Here is a 22,631-nt window from a genome sequence, read left to right as displayed (position 1 = left end):
GAATCAACGTTCTCGTTCACGAATTAACAGAAACCAACTTGGAGAAGTGGGTTTCTGTGAGAAGCCGGTTTGCAGGCTGCGTCGGAGTGTAGGACTTTTTGCCAGAGTGATTATCTCTTTGTTTATTTTGGGCTTGCAGCCAACGAGAGCCTGGACTGATTAAAACATTCTTTCGTACGTCTATTTTGGCTTTCGTTCCTGATGGAGAAGGGGGGGGGGTCAGAACACAAAACTATTTATTTTCATATTGAAATTGCCATAGTGGGCCATATTATTGTTACTGTTTTATTGTGAAATAATGTTTTATGATGTCCTAAGCCATTGAAATCACTTTCTGTTATAAACCTACTCAGTTATTCCAGTCTGCAGAGATGCCTTTATTATTGCATCAGAAGATATCCTTGACTTCTCGATTTTCATTTAGTAGCAGTGAAGATACTGTATGTGAATTGATTTCCTTATGGACTTCGGACACAAACTTCTACAAAGGATTAGAAACATCGCTCCATAATTTTCTAGTTGCCACATTAAAGACGAGGAGCATAAATCACTGCCCCATAAAGCTTAACTCACAAGATTCTTTTTTCTGCTCTGTATTCAAAATGGAGTGTGATTAATATATACACATACGCTGTTTTCCCAAAAATAAGCCCTACCCCCCCCAAAATAAGCCCTTCCCTAATATATTTAAGCACATGCGCAGTGAGTCCCTACAATTTCTGGGGTGGGCATGTGCCCCGCATGCACCTGCCATCCACGCAGAATGGCCTTGCAGAGGCTGCTCCCCCAAACACTCATTACTGCGCCCCTTCTCTTAGTGGCACCCGCAAAAAGAGCAACAGGCCCAGCGACGCTAAGGCTAGCAAGAGTGTGCCATAAACAGAGACAGAACTTCCAGTCCTCTCCGGATCAGCAGATCCAAAGGCCTTGGGCCGAGGTTTAAGGGCCTCCTGCACCTCAACCATAATAAGACCTCCCTGAAAATAAGGCCAAGCATTTATTTTGGGGGTCAAAAGAAAATAATAAGACCTTGTCTTATTTTGGGGGAAACGCGGTATGTATATATGTGTATGTCAAGCACCAGAGAAATCAAGCGATTCAGGCACTTCAAATGAATATAACAATTTATTGCAGGCTTAAGCTCTCTACAAAAATCTGAGCTACTAATGGTCAAGGGAAATGAGCAGGAATTAAAAAGGCATTTAAGTGGATTGAACATAGATCACTTGGGGGTATGCAGGGACTCATGACTTATGACATGTTTGATTCCTCCCTCGGACTCAGTCTGGTCATCTCTACAATGAGTGTGTGTATATATATATATGCGCTCTCTCTCCCTCTCTCTCTCTCTCTCTCTCTCTCCCCTCCCTATAGCAATAGCAATAGCAGTTAGACTTATATACCGCTTCATAGGGCTTTCAGCCCTCTCTAAACGGTTTACAGAGTCAGCATATCGCCCCCACAGTCTGGGTCCTCATTTCACCCACCTCGGAAGGATGGAAGGCTGAGTCAACCTTGAGCCGGTGAGATTTGAACTGCTGAACTGCATATAACAGTCAGTTGAAGTGGCCTGCAGTACTGCACCCTAACCACTGCGCCACCTCGGCTCTCTGTTGTGTATATATAGCTAGTCCTTAACTTATGACCACACTTGAGCCCAATTTTTTTGCTGCTAAGCGAAACATTTGCTAAGTGAATGTTCCCCATTTTTATGACCTACAGCAATTGCTAAATTTGTTAAGTGAATCAGGTGTCCTTGTTCACTTTGCTTGTCAGAAGGTCGCAAAAGGGGATAACCTGACCCTGGGACATTACAACCGTCATAAATATGAGTCAGTTTCCAAGCATATGCATTATGATCCCCTGATCATGAGGTTGCTGCAGTGGTCGTAAATGTGAAAAATGGCCATAAGTCACTCTTCAGTGCCATTAAAGCTTATGTGACTCTATCTGTGTGTGTGAGAGAGAGGTGGGGGCATCAGAATCTCATTTTATTGGGTACCACTGTGTACTCAGAAAAAAATGACAATGAAGATTATCTTATCGATCACAAACTTTGCAGTAACAAAAAATATCTTTGACTCAATGCTGGTCAAAGGAATAAAAAGGAATTGTTCCCATGTGTGTGTTAAATTCAATACAGCTAATCCCCTGCGTATTTAATACTTTCCTCCTCCTACCATGTTAAAAGTGCAAAATTGACAGCAAATTTTGGATAACCCCAAAGACAGGAAGACAGGGGCCACCCAGAGGCTTAACTGAACCAACCTTAAAGGGGGGAGGAATGTGTTAAACGAAGCAACTTAAAAGCAGTTTGCGCGGGGGACAAATTTAAGGTTTGTCTGTTGTACACAGCCGGTGAAGATTAGCTGTGCTTTTTCGCCTACTTTTAATTCAGTGACGTGAGCTTTTATTATGAACCGCTAATAAAAATAAAACAGATGCCAACTGAGGATTAATGAAAGACTCCATAAAATGCTTGGAAAGCTAGACTTCAGATTGCACAACTGGACTTTGGTTAGCCAAAACCACAATAAACATTCAGTCATAACAGTTGTCTGTCATTCAGCTAGCCAGAGATGAGGGTCGTTGTGTCACTACTGCAGTGTTTCTCAACCTTGGCAACTTGAAGATGTCCGGACTTCAACTCCCAGAATTCCCCAGCCAGCATTCGCTGGCTGGGGAATTCTGGGAGTTGAAGTCCGGACAACTTCAAGTTGCCAAGGTTGAGAAACACTGCACTACTGCAACTGTTTATATAACATTCTTGCAATTCAGGAAGGACCGGTTGGGGAAAAGAGAAGAATAACAGGGTTAGAAGCAACCTTGGAGGTCTCCTAGTCCAACCCCCTGCTCAAGCAGGAGACCCTGTACCATTTCAGACAAAGAGCTGTCCAATCTCTTCCTAGAGTTTAATTTCCATCCATTTAAAACAAGAATTAGAACATAAATGTTGCGACTATATATTAAAAGGCACAGCAAACGTTTTGTGTTTCCTGGTGGAAAAGGAAGTCAGTTTATGACATCAAGATTGCAACTACCTAGTCCTGATGAGTTATAATCAATGATTTTACAGAAGGATGGATAGGTGGATAGGTAGGTAGGTAAGTAGGTAGGTAGGTAGGTAGGTAGGTAGGTAGATCAGATGTGGTGATAGATAGACAGACATGGGGGATGGATGGATGGATGGATTGGATAGATAGGATAGGCACAGACAGACAGACATGGTTGAGAGAGGCAGGCAGCCATGTGTGTGTGTGTGTGTGTGTGTGTGTGTGTGTGTGTGTGTACATATCCATATATATATATATATATATATATATATATATATATATATATATATATATATATATATATATATATATATATATATATATATATATACACACACATACATACATACATATATATATATACATATATATATATATATATATACTTAAAGTCAGAACCCCTGGTATGCCCAAGTATGGGAGGAAGGTCACACTTCCACTCTCTGTCATTAGGCTCATCACAAGAGACCATCCAGACAGAAACCCAATATTTTTTACTGTTGTCTTTTTGTTACATTTGCTATATTTATGCTGATAAATAAATAAAGGGAGACTAGTATAGATCTATTTCAAGCTATTTAGCTCTCATCAGCTAGCCATACCCAAGTTTGGGAATCGAACCTGTGCTCCATTGCCTCCCAGGCAGGGAGTTAACCATTTGAGCTACAGAGAACGACTCCTTATCAGCCAGCCAGGGTGGGAGGTATATACTTAAAGTCACAACCCCTGGTATGCCCAAGTATGGGAGGAAGGTCACACTTCCACTCTCTGTCATTAGGCTCGTCACAAGAGACCTGTCTATCAGCATAAATATAGCAAATGTAACAAAAAGACAACAGTAAAAAATATTGGGTTTCTGTCGGGAAGAAAACCCAAATAACCAAAGACCTACATACTAACACCCGCGAAAACCTCAGCAAACACATATATATATATGAAAATACCCGAATACAACAAGACTAGCATGTGTTTGTGTGTATGTGTGTGTGTGTGTGTATACATATGCATATTCATATACATATATATATACATACACACACACACACATATATTATGTAAGAGTCTTTTTCTCACCTAAGCTGAGTTTGCTAATAATATCTTCTCAAAATGAATACAATACTTTCGTTTTGATTCAATTTACAGAAGAAGAGGCCAGCTGCTGTTCAAGAAGGGAAGAAGGAAAACAAAATGAAAAGACGTGTTTTCGCCCTACCTGCTTGCAGACGAAGAGCAGAGAACGTTAGCTTTCTTCTCATCGCTCCAGAAGACCTTCTCAAGGGCCGTTCCTTGGAGTAAACAGCCTGTTCGTGGCTAAACAAAAGATTTTGCAATTCCTTTTTTTTTTAATTCCCACCTCTTTGGACCCCTTGTGGTCTGCCAAAATGATGGTCCCTCTGAACAAGAGCCTGAAAATGTTCACCCTTGCCTTACTGTTCATCATCACCATCACATCCTTCCTACTCAACTACACCAACAACGTGGTGTCTACTTCTTGGGATCCCAAGCAAATCGCGTACCAGTTCTCGGAGCGGGTCAGAAAACTGCTGAAATATTCCCGGCGGCCCTGCAGTTGTGACACCTGCATTTTGGAAGAGAGTTCAGCCTGGTTCGAAGAAAGGTTCAACATAACTATTCAACCCTTCTTAACCAACCAAAATGCCTTCCTGTCCCAGGATAACTACAGCTGGTGGCTGGTGAGTAGGAAGGAGAGGAGGGAGAAGGGGGGGGTGGAAATTGAGCTCCTCGGGCCCAGGGATGGGCTATAGGTCGTCCTCGAATTAACCACAGTTTTTTAGTGACTGTTCAAAGTTACAACAGCCCTGGGGGAAAAAAAGAAGTCACTTATGTCCAGTTTTCACATTGGGCACGGTAGGGGTACTTGGTGGTCACGTGATCAAAATTTGGGCATTTGGCAACCGGCATGTATGTATGACAAGTTGCAGGTAATATGATCACGGTTTGTAACCTTCCCAGCTGGCCTCCGACAAAGTCAGTGGGGGAAGCGAGATTCACTTAACAACCGCATGCTTCACTTAACAACTACGTTTGTTTACTAAACAACTGTGTAGCATTAAAAAGGATGTAAAAGGAGGCATGACTCGCTTAACAAGTATCTCGCTTAGCATTGGAAATTCTCAATCGGGGTCGTGAGTCGAGGAGTATCCTGTAAACCATCCCACAGCATTAGGATGGAAAAAACACTTCAATCCTTGTCCAATATTTTAATCATTAGCACATCGGTGCTAGAAACTGGTTTCTGGTTTCTGTTCATATACAAGTGTTGATTGCTGGCAAGGAGGGGTGTGTGGCTTTTTAGCTTTTTGATTATCTCTCTGGAATGATAATGCAGATTTTTTTTTTTTAATCTCTGTGTTCCTGTGAATGGCTGATTTGTCTACATTAACACCAAGATTAGCAATCAAGTAAATAATTGTAAGCCGCCTTTAGTCATTTGATTGAGCTGGGCAGCCCTACGATGAATGAATTAACGAATTAACGAATTAACAAATTAACGAATTAACGAATTAACAAATTAACGAATTAACGAATTAACGAATTAACGAATTAACGAATTAACGAATTAACGAATTAACGAATTAACGAATTAACGAATTAACGAATTAACGAATTAACGAATTAACGAATTAACGAATTAACGAATTAACGAATTAACGAATTAATGAATGTGTTGTGACCCACTAGCGGCCAGCAGAGCTAATGGCAGACTCAGACAAAGAGGAGGTTGGGGAGGAACATGGGCCAATCCTGGAGTCTGGGGAAGGCTCTGATGAGGGCACTGCATCAGAGGCAGAGATGGGGCCAGGGTCATATGCCAGTTACCAGCTGCCTTCGGAGTCAGATATCAGTGGGGCAGAAGAACAGCTGGAGCCTGTTCCCGACGTGCACATACTCAGAGCTGCCAGCAGAAGGGAACAGTTAAGGAACAAGGGCCGACTCAGGAGTAAAGGCACAGGTGGACAGTGAATGGCCCGTCTCATAATGAATGAAGAGGAGCGAAAGGGAAGGGCAGGTTGCAGGAGACAATTAGTTCATTTAATTAGTGTGAAGATTTGTTTGTGACTCTCAGAGACTCCTTGCCAAGTATTTTCTTGTTATAGCATTCCATTTTCTTGTTATAGCATTCCATTTGGAAGATATCAGCCTGGCTCTTCTCCAAGCCTGATAAGATCTAGGGTTGTAAATTCACCCTTGAAAGACTGTTTGCTGGGACTTTGCTGGATGTGAATGAGAGGAATTCACATTAGCTTAATAAAAAGTGGGTTTTGTCAGGACAAGGAGTCTGCTCCGTGATTTTGTGACGCCTAGGTCAGAACAGAATGAATGAATGAATAGTATCCCAATCAAGGAACTACCAGCTCAGACAAACAATCAAACAGTATTGAAGGAGCCATCAAGAACACTCCCACCAACAATGAGAGGACAAACCATTTGTGCATAAACAAAGAGCAAACCACACTCCCTTCTAGCATTGATATGGTTATCTGGTTGGGTCATGAAATGTCTGTAAGGAAGCCCCCAAGCTCAGAGAGCACTAAGAACTCCACATGTTGAATCCTAAGGTACAGGGTTTTTTTTTAGCCTCCGGGAGGGCAAAAACTGCCTCCCCCAGCTCTGGAGGCCCTCCAGAGGCTGGAAACAGGCCCCTTTCCTGATTTCTGGAACTTCCAGGTGGCCTGTTTCTCACCCTCCCAGAGCCTCTGAACAAGCCCTGCACTTACCTGGCATGATGAATGGGCTGCATGGAGACTCCTGGGAGGGGAGGGATGGGCGGGGCCAGCCAGTCCTTCCACCTACCGGTTCGCCAAACCAGATGCAAAATTAGCATGCAGTTCACCCGAACTGGTCCGAAGCGGCTGAATCCTACTCCTGGGTGTATGCCTTTGTATTATCCCAAAAGAGATGGCTTGTATGGTGATACCTAATATCTGAATTAAACTGTCCTTGAAAAGTTTCTGGCAGACAGAACTCTCAAATGTTCAGGGACGCTTGTTAAATTGATCCGGATAGCAAAAAGCTTCCCAACCCCCTCAAAGGATCGATAACATCGAAGGCAGCAACTAAGGCTTTATGGTCTTTGGTTTGGCCGGATGATTCAGTTCTGATTTTCAATTATAATTGGGTTTGGTGGGGGCAGAACACCCAATAACGTCCGAAAACATGTTTGCTTGTAATAAATCATTGGAAGAAACTGACAAAGCAAAGAGGGAAATACGAGCCAGAACTTGGCACACTGCACTTTCAAGAAAAATTGCTGGTTTTATTCTATCCTATTTGAACGTGTGATGTTAAAATATATTTAATAATCTCTGGCTTCCTGTATATACCATGGTGGCTGAAAGTCTGTAGAAATTCTCAGTCATCCATCCAGGTCATGGTTGTCCCAGGGGGCAGCTGGTTTTTCTTTGAAGACCTGTCCCTTCTCATCCAAGAAGCTTCTTCAGCTCTGCCTGGATGGTGGGGAATGGAAGAATCTATATTCCTTGCAGACAGCTGGTGTTCTGCATCCTTTTAGAGGGTTGTTGAAGCACTTAGAGGTTTATCTGTGTCTTCTGGGTCACCTGAGTGATGATAATGGTTCCTGTAGTCTGCAATTTTTTCTCTGCAAATCCTTTCCTCCTCCCACATCATTCAAAGGGCGTCCATCCCAAATTTTATAGCTAAAAGCCTGTACACCACCAAGTGCTTCAATGACCCTCTAAAAGGATGCAAATGACCAGCTCTCTGCAAGGAATATAAATCCATCCATTCCCCACTGTCCTGTCAAAGCTGAAGAAGTTTTCCGGATGAGATGCAAAATGCCTTCAAAAGAACAAGGAAGTCCAGTTGCCTCCTGAAAAAGCACCTTTGGGACAACCCTTGTGGCAAGGTTATAATGACCTAAGCCAAACAAGTCATAGCTCAAACCAGATTTATAGTTGAAAGGTAGAGTTTTACAAGTTTCAGTGAAACTATTAACATGGTTCAGTAGATGAAAGTTTGAACTGTAATTGTGATGGGTTCCATGAATGGGATAGAGAGGACTTTGTGACAAAGGATGGGACATGTTGAGGTAGGGAAAGAGAGCGCAGGTTTTGGAATCCCTCCAAAAATACCCCAGATGTAGCACCGTAAGTGGAGTACTACTCTACCTATAAAAGAGGGCAAGAATAATCTTCAAGACATGACTATGGAGTTTCCAGTGATGCAGAGAGCTAGATGACCAACAAATGGCATGTTCTTATGCACGTGGCACGACAAAACCGTCGTCCACTAAAGCGCGCCCGATTAAAGCACATACCTGACGTCATCAGCAGCGCGACAAATACGACCGCGGAGAAAAAAGGGTGCTTTAAAAAGCGCTTTTAAAGCAAGCCGATTCACGTTAAGGTAAGGGTTAGGTTTAGGGTTAGGTTAAGGGTTAGGGTTAGGTTTAGGGTTAGGGTTAGGGTTAGGTTAAGGGTTAGCATTAGGTTTAGGGTTAGGTTAAGGGTTAGGTTTAGGGTTAGGGTTAGGTTTCGGGGGGTTAAGTTTAGGTTTACGCATTAATTTTAGCTTTACCGCTCACAGCGTGCTTTTTTCGTCGCGCTGTGATGACGTCAGGTACGCGGTTTCGTCGAGCGCGCTTTAGTCGACCGCGGTTTTGTGGTGGAACCCTTATGTAGGGGACTCCAAACTTGGCAACCTTAAGACATGTTGGCTGAGGAATTCTGGGAGTTGAAGTCCTCAAGTAGGTAATGGTGAACCTATGGCCAGAGGTGGCACGCATGGCCCTCTCTGTGGGCATGTGCACCATTGCCAGTTGCTCTTCTGGTTTTCAGTGCGTGCCAACCAGCTGGTCTTTGCATATACCAGAGCCCTGGAAACCCGAAGACCAGCTGGCTGGTGTGCATGCATGCACGAAGACCATGTGTGCCGGAAAGCAAAAGACCAGGTGGCTAATCAATGCATGTGCACCATTTGAGTTTCCAGGGTTCCAGCATACATGTGCTCCAGTTTGGGCACATGTTGCCAAAAAGGATCACCATCAAATCCTAAAGTTGTCAACTGGTCTTACAGATCATATGAGCATGGCTCATCTAAATCAGAAGCCCTTAGGAAGACTTTAGACTTTGTCACTTGATGTCTTCTGGGATTTCAAACTATTCCTCCAAATCTTCCCTCTACAGAAACTCCAGGGAGAGAGAAGTCCCAAGCCTATGAATGAGGTCATCCAGGAACTCTTCAGCTTCATTCCAGGAGACTGGGAGCACTTCCTAGACAGGAGCAGTTCGCGGTGTAGGAGGTGCGCTGTTATAGGAAATTCGGGGAATCTTCGGCAGTCACAGTATGGCCAAGAGATTGATGCTCACGACCTTGTGTTTAGGTAAGTAGTAAGATGAGGGGTTATCTCTGTGATGACTAACATTTTAGGCTGCATAAACAGAGGGATAGAATCAAGATCACATGAAGTGTTAATACCACTTTATAATGTCTTGGTAAGGCCACACTTCGAATCCTGCATTCAGTTTTGGTCGCCACGATGTAGAAAAGATGTGGAGACTCTAGAAAGAGTTCAGAGAAGAGCAACAAAGATGATATGGGGACTGGAAACCAAACCATATGAAGAACGGTTGCGGGAACTGGATATGTCTAGTTTAATGAAAAGAAGGACTAGGGGAGACATGATAGCAGTGTTCCAATATCTCAGGGGCTGCCACAAAGAAGAGGGAGTCAAACTATTCTCCAAGGCACCTGAGGGTAGAACAAGAAGCAATGGGTGGAAACTAATCAAGGAGAGAAGCAACTTAGAACTGAAGAGAAATTTCCTGACAGTGAGAACATTTAATCAGTGGAACAGAAGTTGCCTCCAGAAGTTGTGAATGTCCCAAATACTGGAAGTCTTTAAGAAGATGTTAAATAGCCATTTGTCTGAAACGGTATAGGGTTTCCTGCCTAGGCAGGGGGTTGGACTAGAAGACCTCCAGGGTCCCTTCCAACTCTGCTATTGTATTGTATTGTGTTTTTGTAATCGCGTGCCAACACCCATAACTCAATGTGCACATGATCCCCACACACATGCGCCCTTCCCCCGCACACGCATGAGCGACCCCTTGCTCCCCCTGCATACATGCACGACCCCCCACATGCACCCCCCAGTGCATGCGCACATGATCCCCACACATGAGCATGTGACACCCCCCCCCAAGCCCCATGCATACTTGAGCATCTCCTGCATGCGCCCCATCCCCCATGCATGCATGGCAGAGACCCCAAAACCAGATGGCTGGTGGGAAGTGCACACATATGCAAAGTGGAGCTGAGCTGGGGCGGTGGCTTGTGTGCCCGCAGAGAAGGCTCTGCATGCCACCTGTGGCACACGTGCCATAGGTTCACCATCACAGGGTTATCTTCTTTGCACACGGCAGCCATCCTTTTCCGGAAGCAGAAGAGGCCATGGTAGAAAGGAGTCCAACTTGTACACATTGGGCCCCCATCTCTTTCCTGTTCTTTCCCATAACAATCCTTTTTTGTGTGTGTGCTCATTCCTGCCAGGCATGGACAGATGGGTTCACTGACAAATGCGCGCTCGACAAAAGCGCGCCGCCGAAACCGCAGAGGGAAAACCACGAGTTCGAAATCGCGCCGACGAAAGAGCGCAGAAGCGCACCAACAACAGTGCGCCGACAGAAGCTCGCTCTAAACCTAACCCTAAACCTAACCCTAAACCTAACCCTGAACCTAACCCTAAACCTAACCCTAACCCTTACCCTAATCCTTACCTTAACCGTAATTGTGCTTCTGTCGGCGCTCTTTTGTCGGTGCGCCCTTGTGGGTGTGCTGTCAATGTCGCGGTTTTATCACCGCGATTTTGTCGGCGCGCTGTTGTCGGGCGCGCATTTGTCGGGTCACAGGCCCCATGGTGCCCCAAAAACAGCTTAATCAAGATCACGTGAAGTATTAGTACCACTTTGGAAAACCCTCGTAAACCACACCAGGAATTCTGCAACCAATTTTGGTCACCATAGTACAAAAAAAAAGATGTTGAGCCTTGGGGAAAAATTCAGAGAAGAGCAACTAAGATGATCAAAGGCCTGGAGACAAAAACATTTGAAGAGCAGCTGCAGGATTTGGGCCTGGCTGGTCTAAGGAAAAGAAGGACGAGGGTTGACATGAAAGCAGTATTCCAGTATTTGAGGGGCTGCCTCAAAGAGGAGGTGGGTCAAATTATTCTCCAAAGCACCAGAAGGCAAAACAAGAAACAATGGTTCAAACTTAACCAAAGAGAGAAGCAACTTAGATTTAAGAAGAAACTTCCTATCAGTGAGGACAATTAACCAGTGGAACAGCTTGCCACCAGAAATCATGGGCTGGACAGTCACTTATCTGAAATGGTATAGGTTCTCCTGCTTGAACAGGGGGCTGGACTAGAAGACCTCCAAGGTCCCTTTCAACGCTATTCTGATTAATTAATTAAGATATCCAAGGTCCCTGCCAGCTCTTTTCTATTCTAACGTAACCCAATTGTTGCCAGTGCTTTTAAGCCATGGGAGCCCTCCGTCTGTGCTGAATTTTTTGTTTTAAATCTCATGGATACCTTTGAACTACTCCAAAATTTCAAAAAAAAAAAAGTTGAGCAAAGATCTCCCAAATTTAGCCTTGCTCAGGTAGATTTGCACAGGCCGGTAAGTGGGGTATGCAGTAAGAAAATATTCTAGTCAAACAGCAAATTGAGATCTTTCCATATCATTTGCCTAATCCCCAATGAACAATGTTCATTCTTCTCAACGAACCTCCTGCACAAGGAAGTCTGTCTTGCCTCTTGTTCTCCTTTTACTTGAACAAGGTATGGCTGCTTGCAGGAAGTGATGTTGTTTAACCACAGCTTCAGATAAGAGTCACATCCTTGCCTTTCAGAGCAAGAGGGTTGCACAGACAGGTTGTCCTTGACGTACAATCATTTGTTTAGTGACTGTTCAAAGTGACAAGGGCATTGGGGAAAAAGGGACTTTTGACTGTTGTCCATAATTATCACCTTTGGAAAGCATCCTCCTGATTTTATTTATTTACAGAAAACTAGCTGATCACCAAAGCGTTGCCCGGGTATATATAGACGTCGAAGCATTTGTCTGACAGGGAGCCATTGAGAGGGGCCTTTCTTCCCCCTACTCCCATGCCCATCATCCCTGCCCTCTCCCTTCCCCCTCCCATGCACTCCTCTTTCTCGCCCTCCCCAAAGTGTCCTGGTACTTTGCCACAAATCCATCAGGCGCTTCCCCATTGATCGACTGGAGGGCGCATGTCACAGCTGGCTTTCCAGAGGAAGCCGTGAAGGAACTGACATCACAAACAATCGCCACTTTAAGACGCCGCACTCGCTCTCCTTAACGGCCCAGGTGTTCCAGAGTTATGCTGGAACACACATACACACAGCGACACACACAGACATACGCAGACATGCACACACACCAGGGGTGTCTCCCCCCCCCCCCCCAGTATTTGTTTCCAGAGGGTAAGTCATCTCTGTACCAAATTTGGTTGGAATTGCTCAAGGCACTTCCAGTTATGCTGGAACATACATACATACATACATACCATATTTTTCGGATTATAAGACGCACCGGAGTATAGGATGCACCAAGGTTTTGAAGAGGCAATCTTTTTTAAAAAAAGGTTTTACACTCTGCAAACCTCCTAAAAATGGCCCATTTTTTTTCCAAAAAAAGAGCATGAATAGCCCTTAGGAGGCTTGTAGAGTGCTCGGGGGTGGGACAAACAAAAAACAGACTGTTTTTTGCAAAAACGGGCCCGTTTTTTGCCAAAAAAAAAGGGCATGGGTAGCCTTTAGGAAGCTTATAGAGTGCTCCTGGGGGCTGGGTGAGGGGCAAAATTGAGCAAAAAATGCCCCGTTTTTTGCTCATTTCTACCCTCCCCAGCCCCCAGGAGCTCTCTGAAAGCCTCCTACAAGCTATGCATGGCCATTTTGGTGAAGGGGGCGGGGTTTTGGGAAGCAAAAAATGCTGTATTCAGTGTATAAGATGCACCCAGATTTTCAGCCTCTTTTTTAAGAGAAAAAGGTCCGTCTTATACTCCGAAAAATACGGTACGTACGTATGTACGTACATACACACACACACACACACACACACACACACACATGCCAAACTGCAGTCAGGTGAAGTAGCCTGCATTACTGCACTCTAACCACTGCACCATCTCAGCTCTTCTATGGGGCAAAATTCATTGAACAACTGTCTTAGCAACAGAAACTTTGGCCTTAAGTCGAGGGCTACCTCTATAGCCCAAATATGAATGTTCCTCTTCTCGTTGACTAATACTTCTTCTCATTCCTCTCCTTTTTATTTTCTCCTCTTGTTGCCTGAAGAATGAACAAAGCCCCAACAAAGGGCTTCGAGTCGGACGTCGGCAGCAAGACAACTCATCACTTTGTCTACCCGGAAAGCTATCGAGAACTAGGGGAGACGGTCAGCATGATTCTCATCCCCTTCAAAGTCTTGGACCTGCGTTGGGTCATCAGCGCCCTCACAAATGGCACCATCAATCAGTAAGTAGATCTGAGGAACAAGAAGACTTGGCCAGTCCAAGAACTTGATTCTTCTTCACGTTGAGTTTTTCTTCCCCTTCAGGCACTTCATACGTAAGATGGCAATACTAAAAAAAAAAAAAAAAATGGGGAAAAAAGGGAAAGAAAATCGATGGAAAGCTGAAGTAGGGAATTCTAAAGATTGGGGAAATGAATATGCAGTGCAGGAGGTCCTTGATTTACAGTAATTTGTTTAGTGTCCGTTCAAATTTACAATTGAAAAAAATAGCACTTCACCAGTGATGGGTTTCAAAAAAATTTTGAACCTACTCTGTAGGTGTGGCCTCCTTTGTGGGAGTGGCTTGCTGGCCATGTGACCTGGTGGGAGTGGCTTGCCGGCCATGTATTTTCTTTCTCTCTCTCTCTCTCTCTCTCTCTCTCTCTCTCTCTTTCTCTCTTTCTCTCTCTCTCCTTCCTTTTGTGTCTCTGTCTCTTTTTCCTTTTTTCTTTCATCTCCCTCTCACTTTTTCTTTCTTTTTTCTTTTTTCTTTATTTCTTTCTTCCTTTCTTTCTCTTTCTCTCTCTGTGTGAGTCTGTGTGTGTGTGTGTGTGTGTGTGTGTGTGTGTGTGTCAGTGGTGGGTTTCAAAATTTTTTGGAATTTCTTCTGTAGGTGTGGCCTGCTTTCCGGGTCCACTGGTGGAACCTCTTCTAACCGGTTCGGTAGATTTGACGAACCGGTTCTACCAAACTGGTGCGAACTGGTAGGAACCCACCTCTGCACTTCACATTGCTTTTACAGCCCTCTCTAAGCCCTACCAGTGTGCTTTTCTGTCGAGAGAGGTCGCTTTCCATTTTCCAATTAAAAAAAATTAATCAAAAATTTAATCCCTATTTTCTGGCTTCATTGTTTAACGTCTCCAAGAATTCCTTCTTCGGTCTGACTTTATTATTTTGTGCTCTCTTTTTTGGAGAGCTGGGAATATGTCCAGAAAGTTTGCCTGGTCTTGGTTACTTTATCTGAATTTCTTTGAACGTTGTTTGACCAAATGATGTCTTAGGGATTCCAACTCAAATGAAGTTTCATTAAGCATAATCTTTGCATTCGTTAATCCTCGGCTTCAGAATGACTTTCTCTTCAAATTCAAACATCTCCTCCATCACCATAGTGGAGCAGCAGATGTGAACCAATTTAATTTCATTTTATGTTCAATTCACTGTACCATCTTTCTAGATCAAACCTCCCAGGGTAGACCATGTCACAACTGAAAACAGATGTTGTGGCTTAAACAATATTCATAATTGGAAAAATATAAGCCACCTTCTAAATGAGCTTATAGGGCGTTTAGAAAACAATATGTTCAGAGGAGACAGCAATAGCAATAGCAATAGCAGTTAGACTTATATACCGCTTCATAGGGCTTTCAGCCCTCTCTAAGCGGTTTACAGAGTCAGCATATTGCCCCCAACAACAATCCGGGTCCTCATTTTACCCACCTCGGAAGGATGGAAGGCTGAGTTAACCTTGAGCCGGTGAGATTTGAACAGCCGAACTGCAGAACTGCAGTCAGCTGAAGTAGCCTGCAGTGCTGCATTTAACCACTGCGCCACCTCGGCATCAAGTTACTCCATCCTCATCTAACCTAGAATTCTCCAGATTTCCTGAGATGGACAATCACGTGTGTTCCAGCTACCTACAAGCCTAGTTAACAAGAAGATGACCTGGTAGATTTAAGAGAAGAAGAAAAGGCCAGTTAGTGTCGTTCACTAACTAATGTCCTTCTAGTGTCCTTCAACAAAATCCTACTTACAGAAGACAATCTTGCTACCCTTGGCCTCCAAAGTAAAACAAGTTACTATAGTTATGATAAATGGAAGAGCTCAGACTAACTAGATCTTGTGGATGTTGGATTTGTTACAGTGCATTGATGATAACCCAAAAAGTACTGACTCATATACAGTAGCTGAAAAATGTAGGTGTCTCTTCAGCCTTCTTTTGAGAGCCAGCATATTCATCACCAACTCTTCCAAGGAATAACCCAAGCAGATAGCCAAATCTCAAAGTTGGAAGATGCTGGATTATTCCAATGCATCTCATTGGCCCAGTGTTCTGATGGTAGACAATTGGATACCCTAAGCCTCCAAAAGAAAACCCATATCTTCTGCCTATGGGTTCCTAGATAGCTTCTGTACCTGGACTTTTGTTTAGAATAGAATGGAATAGAATAGAATAGAATAGAATAGAATAGAATAGAATTGGAAGGGACCTTGGAGGCCTCCTAGTCCTATCCCCAATTTAGGCAGGAAACTCTACACCACTTCAGACAAATGGTTATTCAATCTCTTCTTAAAAGCCTCCAGTGTTAGAGCATTCACAACTTCTGGAGGCAAGTTGTTCCACTGATTAATTGTTTTCTTGCAGAGATTTCATCATGCTAGCACTGACGATGTTACCTAGTTTGGTAATGAAACGTCTGCAAGAAAACCACCAAACGTAGAGAGCACCCAAGGACCCCGCCTGTCATGCTATCTAAGCAAAAGTTCAACCCTGAGCTACAAATATTCTGTTCTAACAGTATGACAGGCGCTTGTTGTTGTTGTTAGTTGCGATGTCATGTCCAACCCTTTGTGACCCCATGGACAATGTTCCTCCAGTCCCATTTGTCTTCTAGTAACCTCTGGAGTGCATTTAAGCTCACACCGACTGCTTCGGTGACTCCATCCAGCCACCTCAATCTCTGCCATCCCCTTCTTCTTCTGCCCTCCATCTTTCCCAGCATTAGGCTCTTCTCCAGTGAGTCCTTCCTTCTCATTAGATGGTCAAAGTATTTGAGTTTCCTCTTCAGGATCTGGCCTTCTAAAGAGCAGTCAGGATTGATCTCCTCTAAGACTGACCGGTTTGATCGCCTTGCAATCCAAGGGACTCACAGGAATCTTCTCCAGCACCATAGTTCAGCTAGCCAATGTCAACTGTTGACCCCCCCCCCCGTGGGAGGGCCTTCTCTGTGGCTGCTCCAGCCCTCTGGAACGATCTCCCCGTGGAGATTCGGATCCTCACCACCCTGCAGGCTTTCCGCAAAGCCGTCAAGACCTGGCTGTTCCGGCAGGCCTGGGGCTGATGAGTTCCCAGCCCCATTTGAATTGTAGTGATTGTTGCGTTGCTTTTAATCTGTTTCTTGTATCTTGTTTTTTGTCTTGTTCGTTTTTTGTATCTCCCCCTTCCCCACTTGTTTGTTAGCCGCCCTGAGTCCCTCGGGAATAGGGCGGCGTACAAGTATAATAAACAACATAAACAACAACAGTTCAAAGGCCTCAATTCTTTGGCCCTCAGCCTTCCTTATGCTCCAACTTTCACAGCCATACATTGCAACTGGGAAAACCATAACCAGGTGCTTGTTAAACACACCTTGAAGATTTTTCAAAGGTTTCTACTCTAATGACCACTGCTGCCTTTTCGACTTTTCAAAAATCAGAAGTTGAACTGAGAAAGCGAAACATTTTCAAGGGAATAATACTGGTCAGCCTTCTCTTACTGTTCTGTCCTTGGTCAGAGGACACTGTTAATAATATCTAACCAAATTAAATGAAGAAAATTCCCCTTTCAAGCTATCTTATATGAATAGTCATTCCCATGGTCCCCATAAGTTCTGCGTTGCGTGAAAATAAATTTTTTTTCTTGTGATTTCCCTTGAATATCTTCCACTCTCCGTAATGCTAAGAAGCTAAGCTAGGACAGCCGTTAGCTTAATGTCAACACTGGGAAATAAATGTTTCTTAACAGATTTGATATTAAAACCACACAATCTTGATGGGAACAATGGAATCACAGCAGCTCTTCCTTGTTGTCCAGGAAACACTTTTGTATCATGCACAACATGATATTAATATGTATTGGAGTTTGTATTTCATCTACTCAGCAAAAGGACATTTCAGGGCAAGGATCTCATGATCTAAATTTTCTAAGAGAAGATTTTATTTTATTTTCTTTGTGAGTGTCAGCGTTTGTTGCAGAAATCAAATCCAGGAAGCACACACAGGTAACTGATTCAGCAGGATTCCTTAACTTCTCTTTATATACAATATAGCACATAAGTAAATATACAATACCAACAAGTGGTTCTTCAGTTTCAAATCAGAGCAGCAGACCAGTTTAGTTCTCAGCACAGACTCAGAGCAACATAGGTAAGCCACGCCCAGGCTCCAAGCCATCTGGTATGGCTCTCAGTCACCAAATAATTCCCATTGGATGACCTTGTTACCATGTCTCTGCCAGTCATGAATTCTCTGAGTGTAATATCCAAAAACTGTGTTTTTGAGACAGTGTGAAACTCATGTGTTTCAAATTGTGTAAAAGATTTCACAAGCTGCAAAGTTTTCATCGTTTGCAAAGTCCGTATCTCCTGACCAAACAAGGAAATATCATGTCCTCTCCTCCCATTGCTTGTTCTTGTATTATTTATTCAAAATCCATTGACAAACCACTTTTGGCCATTTTTTTTTCCTATTACTCTCTTTGTCTATTGTTTATTTATTTATTTCCAACGTTAAAATACAGAGTAAAAGAGGAATACAGAATTATAATACAAAAACAGATACAAACCAAAAAAAGTGTCTAAAAGAAAATATGAAGCATACAGAGAAAAAGTCTCCTCCAGTTGAACATTGACAAATTTATTTCCACAACAAGAATTAATCCCCCTCTTGTAGAACAAGTCACCAATCGATAAATGCCTACCTCTATATTTATATAATCGCTATATATACCCTAGAAAAAAAATTGCAATTGTAGAAAACTATTATCAGTCAAGCAATTTGACTTAGATAGCAAGTATCTACTAAGTGAGTAAGTAAGTAAGTAAGTAAGTACTAGGAAAAAAAACAAGCAATCCCAACCAAAAAAATTGCCAATTGTTCCTAAATTAATCTTAAAAATTGCTTAGACTACATTGTTTATATCGGTTCCGCCACAGATATTTTAGACATTCATGCAGTAAATTGTTGCTTGAAATCGAAACAAATCTCTCTTTTTATCACAGCTTATGAGAAGGCTCAGAACTCACATATTTTCCTGGGCCTTTTAGTGTTACTGTCTGCAACTTTTGTGTTTATGTATGTTAGGTTTATTGCTACTTTTATAGCTGTTTTTATGGTATCTTGTAATCTAGCCAAAATCACTAAGGGAATGTGTGTGCAGAGGATAACTTTTCTTTCTCTCTTTTTTTAATATGTTTTATTTGCAGTTTTCTTTTAACAACCAATATATTTTTGGACAGAGTGATGGCTGGGTCAATACATTTTTACACAACCCTAACAATGATTTTACAGTTACATTATCAGTGTTCCAAATATCATCCAGAATTAAATCAGAGTCCAAGGCAGAGCTTTCATCAAAGTTCCAATTTAATAAGAGAGACATGTTGGCACATTTGTGGAAAACCCGAATGTGAAAGCTTCCTGGGATTCCCACGCAGTTGAAAGTTCATGATCTTGTCCGCACACCCACAAATCCATCACATGGTCCAATCTTCATCTGCCACGCTGGCATTTCCACCCATCTAGTTCCTGTCAGGTGCAGATGGGCGGAGACAAAGAATGACCTTGGGCTTCTAGAAAGGAATGTTTTATTTTGACAACAACACATTCTACTCCTTACTATTCCTCCTCCCAATTACCCACTAATGAAACAGCATAGTAAAATAAGAGAGGGAGTGTGGCAGGCCAAAGATCCTAAAAGGAATATGACTGCAGGACTGACATACATATACATAGCTTTTGTCTTCCAACTTCTAACTTAATAAACTCATTATAGGTACAACAAATTCTTTTATATATCAATTTAAATAGTACTATTTTCCCAATTTATACTCCCCCCCAACTTATTGAGATTCTTCCACATTCATCTCTTCCAGGGGTGGGATTGAAAAAATTTAGCAACTGGGGGAAGGAAAGGAAAGGAGTGGAGGGTAGAAGAGAGAGGAAGAGAAGGAGAGAAAGTAGGAGTGGAAGAAGAAATGTGGAGGAGAGGTAAGGGAAGAAGAAAGAGGTAAGGGAAGGTCGGTAGAAGGGAGAGAAAAAGAAGAAGAGGAGGGAGAAAGAGAAAGAAAGAGAAGGAGAGAAGGTAGGATGGAGAAGAAAAAGGGTAGGAGTAGGGAAGAGGTAAGGGAAGGAAGAAGGGGACGGAGAGGAGGAAGGAAGGAAGTAGAGAAGGAAGGGAGGGAGAAAAGAAAAGAAAGAGAAAACGAGGTGGTGTCTTAGCAGGTGCGAAGGATGGTAAACAAAGCATTCTAAACTATACCTTATAACCTTCCAAATGGGATAATAATAATATAAGAATGGCAAAGAAAAAGAATAATTATGTGAATGTATATCTATAATTTGTATGCAAGAGAATAAATGACAGTAAAAATATAAAGCATAATATAGGTAAATAATATTTGGTCATAAGTAGCTAAGTTTAAATAAATAAAGAAATGTACATACAAATGGATAACGAATAAGGAGATTATGAATGAAAGATAGAAATGTATAGTAGGGAAAACACTAACTGCAAAGAAACCGATTCGGAACTGCGGTATGATATACGATGGAACTTATTGTTCCTATGTTGTTTTTAAGTTATGTGTTTGTTTTTGTTGATGTGCTTATGGGTTTAAAATAATAAAAGAAAGAAATAAAGAAATAAAGAAAGAAATAAAGAAAATTTTTAGCAACTGGTTCTCTGCCCAGTTGCTGGGTGGGCATGGCCATGAGTGCCGTAGCCTACTCAGCCTCCTGCAAGAGGATGGCAGGTGGGGCATTTTTTCCCTCCCCAAGCTTCAGAGGCTTTCTCTGAGCCTCCAGGAGGGCAAAAAAAGCTTTCCCCAGACTCCAGAGGCCCTCCGGAAGCCAGAAATGGGCCCTTTTCCGGACTTCCAGACGTCCAGTAAGCCTATTTTTCACCCTCCCCAGGCTCCAGAAGTTTTTCCGAGTCTCCGGGAGGGTGAAAAAATCCTCCCCGAGGCTCTGGAGGCCCTCTGGAAGCCAGAAATGGGCCGATTTCTGGTCTTCGGGAACTTTCAGTAGGCCCATTTTTTGCCCTCCCAGAGCCTCCGTGCAGGCCCTGAACTTACTTGGCATGATGAATGGGCCACGTGGAGACTCCGGGGAGGGGAGGGGTGGAGTGGGCAGGGCCAGCCAGTCCTTGCAACAACTGGTGTGGTGAACCAGATGGAAAATTAGCATCTGGTTTGTTAGGGAAGCTCCCTGTTGGGAGAGCGAGTGTGTTCAGAGAAGCACTGTGAGAGTGGTGTTGGATAACACACAAACCAGCATACAGAGACACTGCAGTTTAAATAGGCTTTTACTTTCGTGGAAATACAGGTATCAGAGTCCATCAAACAATCCAAGTCATACACGGTTAAGACAATTAGTCATCAATGTCTTTCAATTAAGGGATAATCCAAATAACATAGTCTATAATCATGCAAACAGTCCGGTACACATAGTTTGCTAGCAGTTGCAAAACTTACAATAGTTCACGCTGATCACTTTACGACACCTCTAACACCCAGCTTCCAAACACTCAGATCAGATCAGCATCTAACAGTGATTCTGGCTCCCTCTTATGGCCGATTGAGGAAAACAGCAACCAATCACATTTTACAGCATGATTTAAAAAAACAGGTATAGCATTGTTACATGATTTATGTATTGCCAACCCAACCGTTAGATTATATTCCTAACATGGTTCGCCTGAACTGATCCGAACCGGCTGAATCCCACCCCTGGCTTTATCTTTAAACAATACTATTCTATCTTAATGCTTCTTTACCGCTTTCTCCAAAGATAAGAAGCTAACGTTTCTGAAGAAATAAATCAAATAGGAGGAATGTTAGTGAGCTGCATGTATTTTGGAATGGGAACAATGGGGAAACTGGAAGTCAGGACAAGAACTATCCTTGATTGCAGTTTAACTACAGTTTAATTTGAAAGGAGATTTATGGAAAAACATAACAAGTTGTCCTCAAATTACGACCGCATTTGGGATCAGAATTTCTGTTGCTAAGCAAAGTGCTTGTTCAGTGCATTATGCTCTGTTTTATGGCCTTTTTTGCCACGGTTTTTAAGTAAATCACAGGGGGTGTTTAGTGAATCCAGCTTTGCCTATTGATTTTGCTTGTTGAAAATCAGCTAGGAAGGTTGCAGGTGGCAATCACACAACCACAAACTCTTGTAACCGTTGTAAATACAGGGAGTCCTGAACGTACGAGCACAATTGAGCCCAACATTTCTGTCACTAAGTGAGGAGTGGTGCGGTGGCCTAGAGAGGGAGCTCTCACCTCATAATCAGGAGACTGTGAGTTCGATCCTAGGTAGAGGCAGATATTTCTCTCACTCTAGGCACAATGAGAATATATCTGCTGAACAAAACTCTGCATTGGTGACTGGAAGGGCATCCGGCCATTAAACACTCTGCTAGCTTGATGTTTGATTGCCTGACTTTGCCTAGTAGGTGTATGTATATATTCCTTGTAGATAAACCACTATTTGAAAGCTACAGCTCTGTAGCTTACTGTATTTTGCTCCTGGGTTGTCTGAAAATAATCACACTTTACGCACTCTGACACTTCCACTCCCAGAATTCCCCGGCCAGCATGGTGTTGAAGCCCAGACATCTTGGGGTTGAAGTCAAAATATCTTGACGTCGCCAAGGTTGAGCAACACTGCATTTGAGGCTGTATACTAGTATCTCCCATACTTCACCGTCCAAAATTGGCCACATTTCCTTGGCTCTTCCTCAATTTTGAGCCCCCTGTGTACGGAAGCTGCAGGGGCTGAAAAAAGTGGTGTGTTGTAAGTTGGCCCCAAGATCGAAGAACTGTAAATCACTTTAAGAAAGAACAAAGGCAAAATAAGCTTCCAGGAATGGGATGAATGGCAAACTGGAATGGCCAAGATTTCATTTCAAAAACAAGGAGAGGGCCTGGAAAGGATTAGTTGCCTTTTAAAGAAGGGATTAGCTTCCTTTTAAAGGAGAGCAGCGCAGATATGGGAGAGCTACAGCTAAGCCAGAATGGAA

General features: G+C 43.0%; 1 protein-coding gene across 10 annotated transcripts in view; it reads left to right on the top strand.

Annotated features, from left to right (window-relative positions):
• The window catches only part of ST3GAL1 (ST3 beta-galactoside alpha-2,3-sialyltransferase 1), a 126,209-nt gene that overhangs the window by 89,617 nt on the left and 13,961 nt on the right, over nt 1–22,631 (top strand). For all 10 annotated transcript variants that reach the window (XM_032222404.1, XM_032222403.1, XM_032222400.1 and 7 more), the window contains 3 exons: nt 4,197–4,747; nt 9,221–9,417; nt 13,417–13,596. In XM_032222404.1, the coding sequence (XP_032078295.1) occupies nt 4,436–4,747; nt 9,221–9,417; nt 13,417–13,596 (689 nt within the window). In that variant the 5' untranslated portion in view covers nt 4,197–4,435. The remainder of the gene's footprint in view (nt 1–4,196; nt 4,748–9,220; nt 9,418–13,416; nt 13,597–22,631) is intronic.

The sequence above is a fragment of the Thamnophis elegans genome, chromosome 8, assembly GCF_009769535.1.
Source record: "Thamnophis elegans isolate rThaEle1 chromosome 8, rThaEle1.pri, whole genome shotgun sequence".
Lineage (NCBI taxonomy): Eukaryota > Metazoa > Chordata > Lepidosauria > Squamata > Colubridae > Thamnophis > Thamnophis elegans.
Note: the sequence above shows the minus strand (reverse complement) of the source record. Positions and strands in the feature narration are given on the sequence as shown.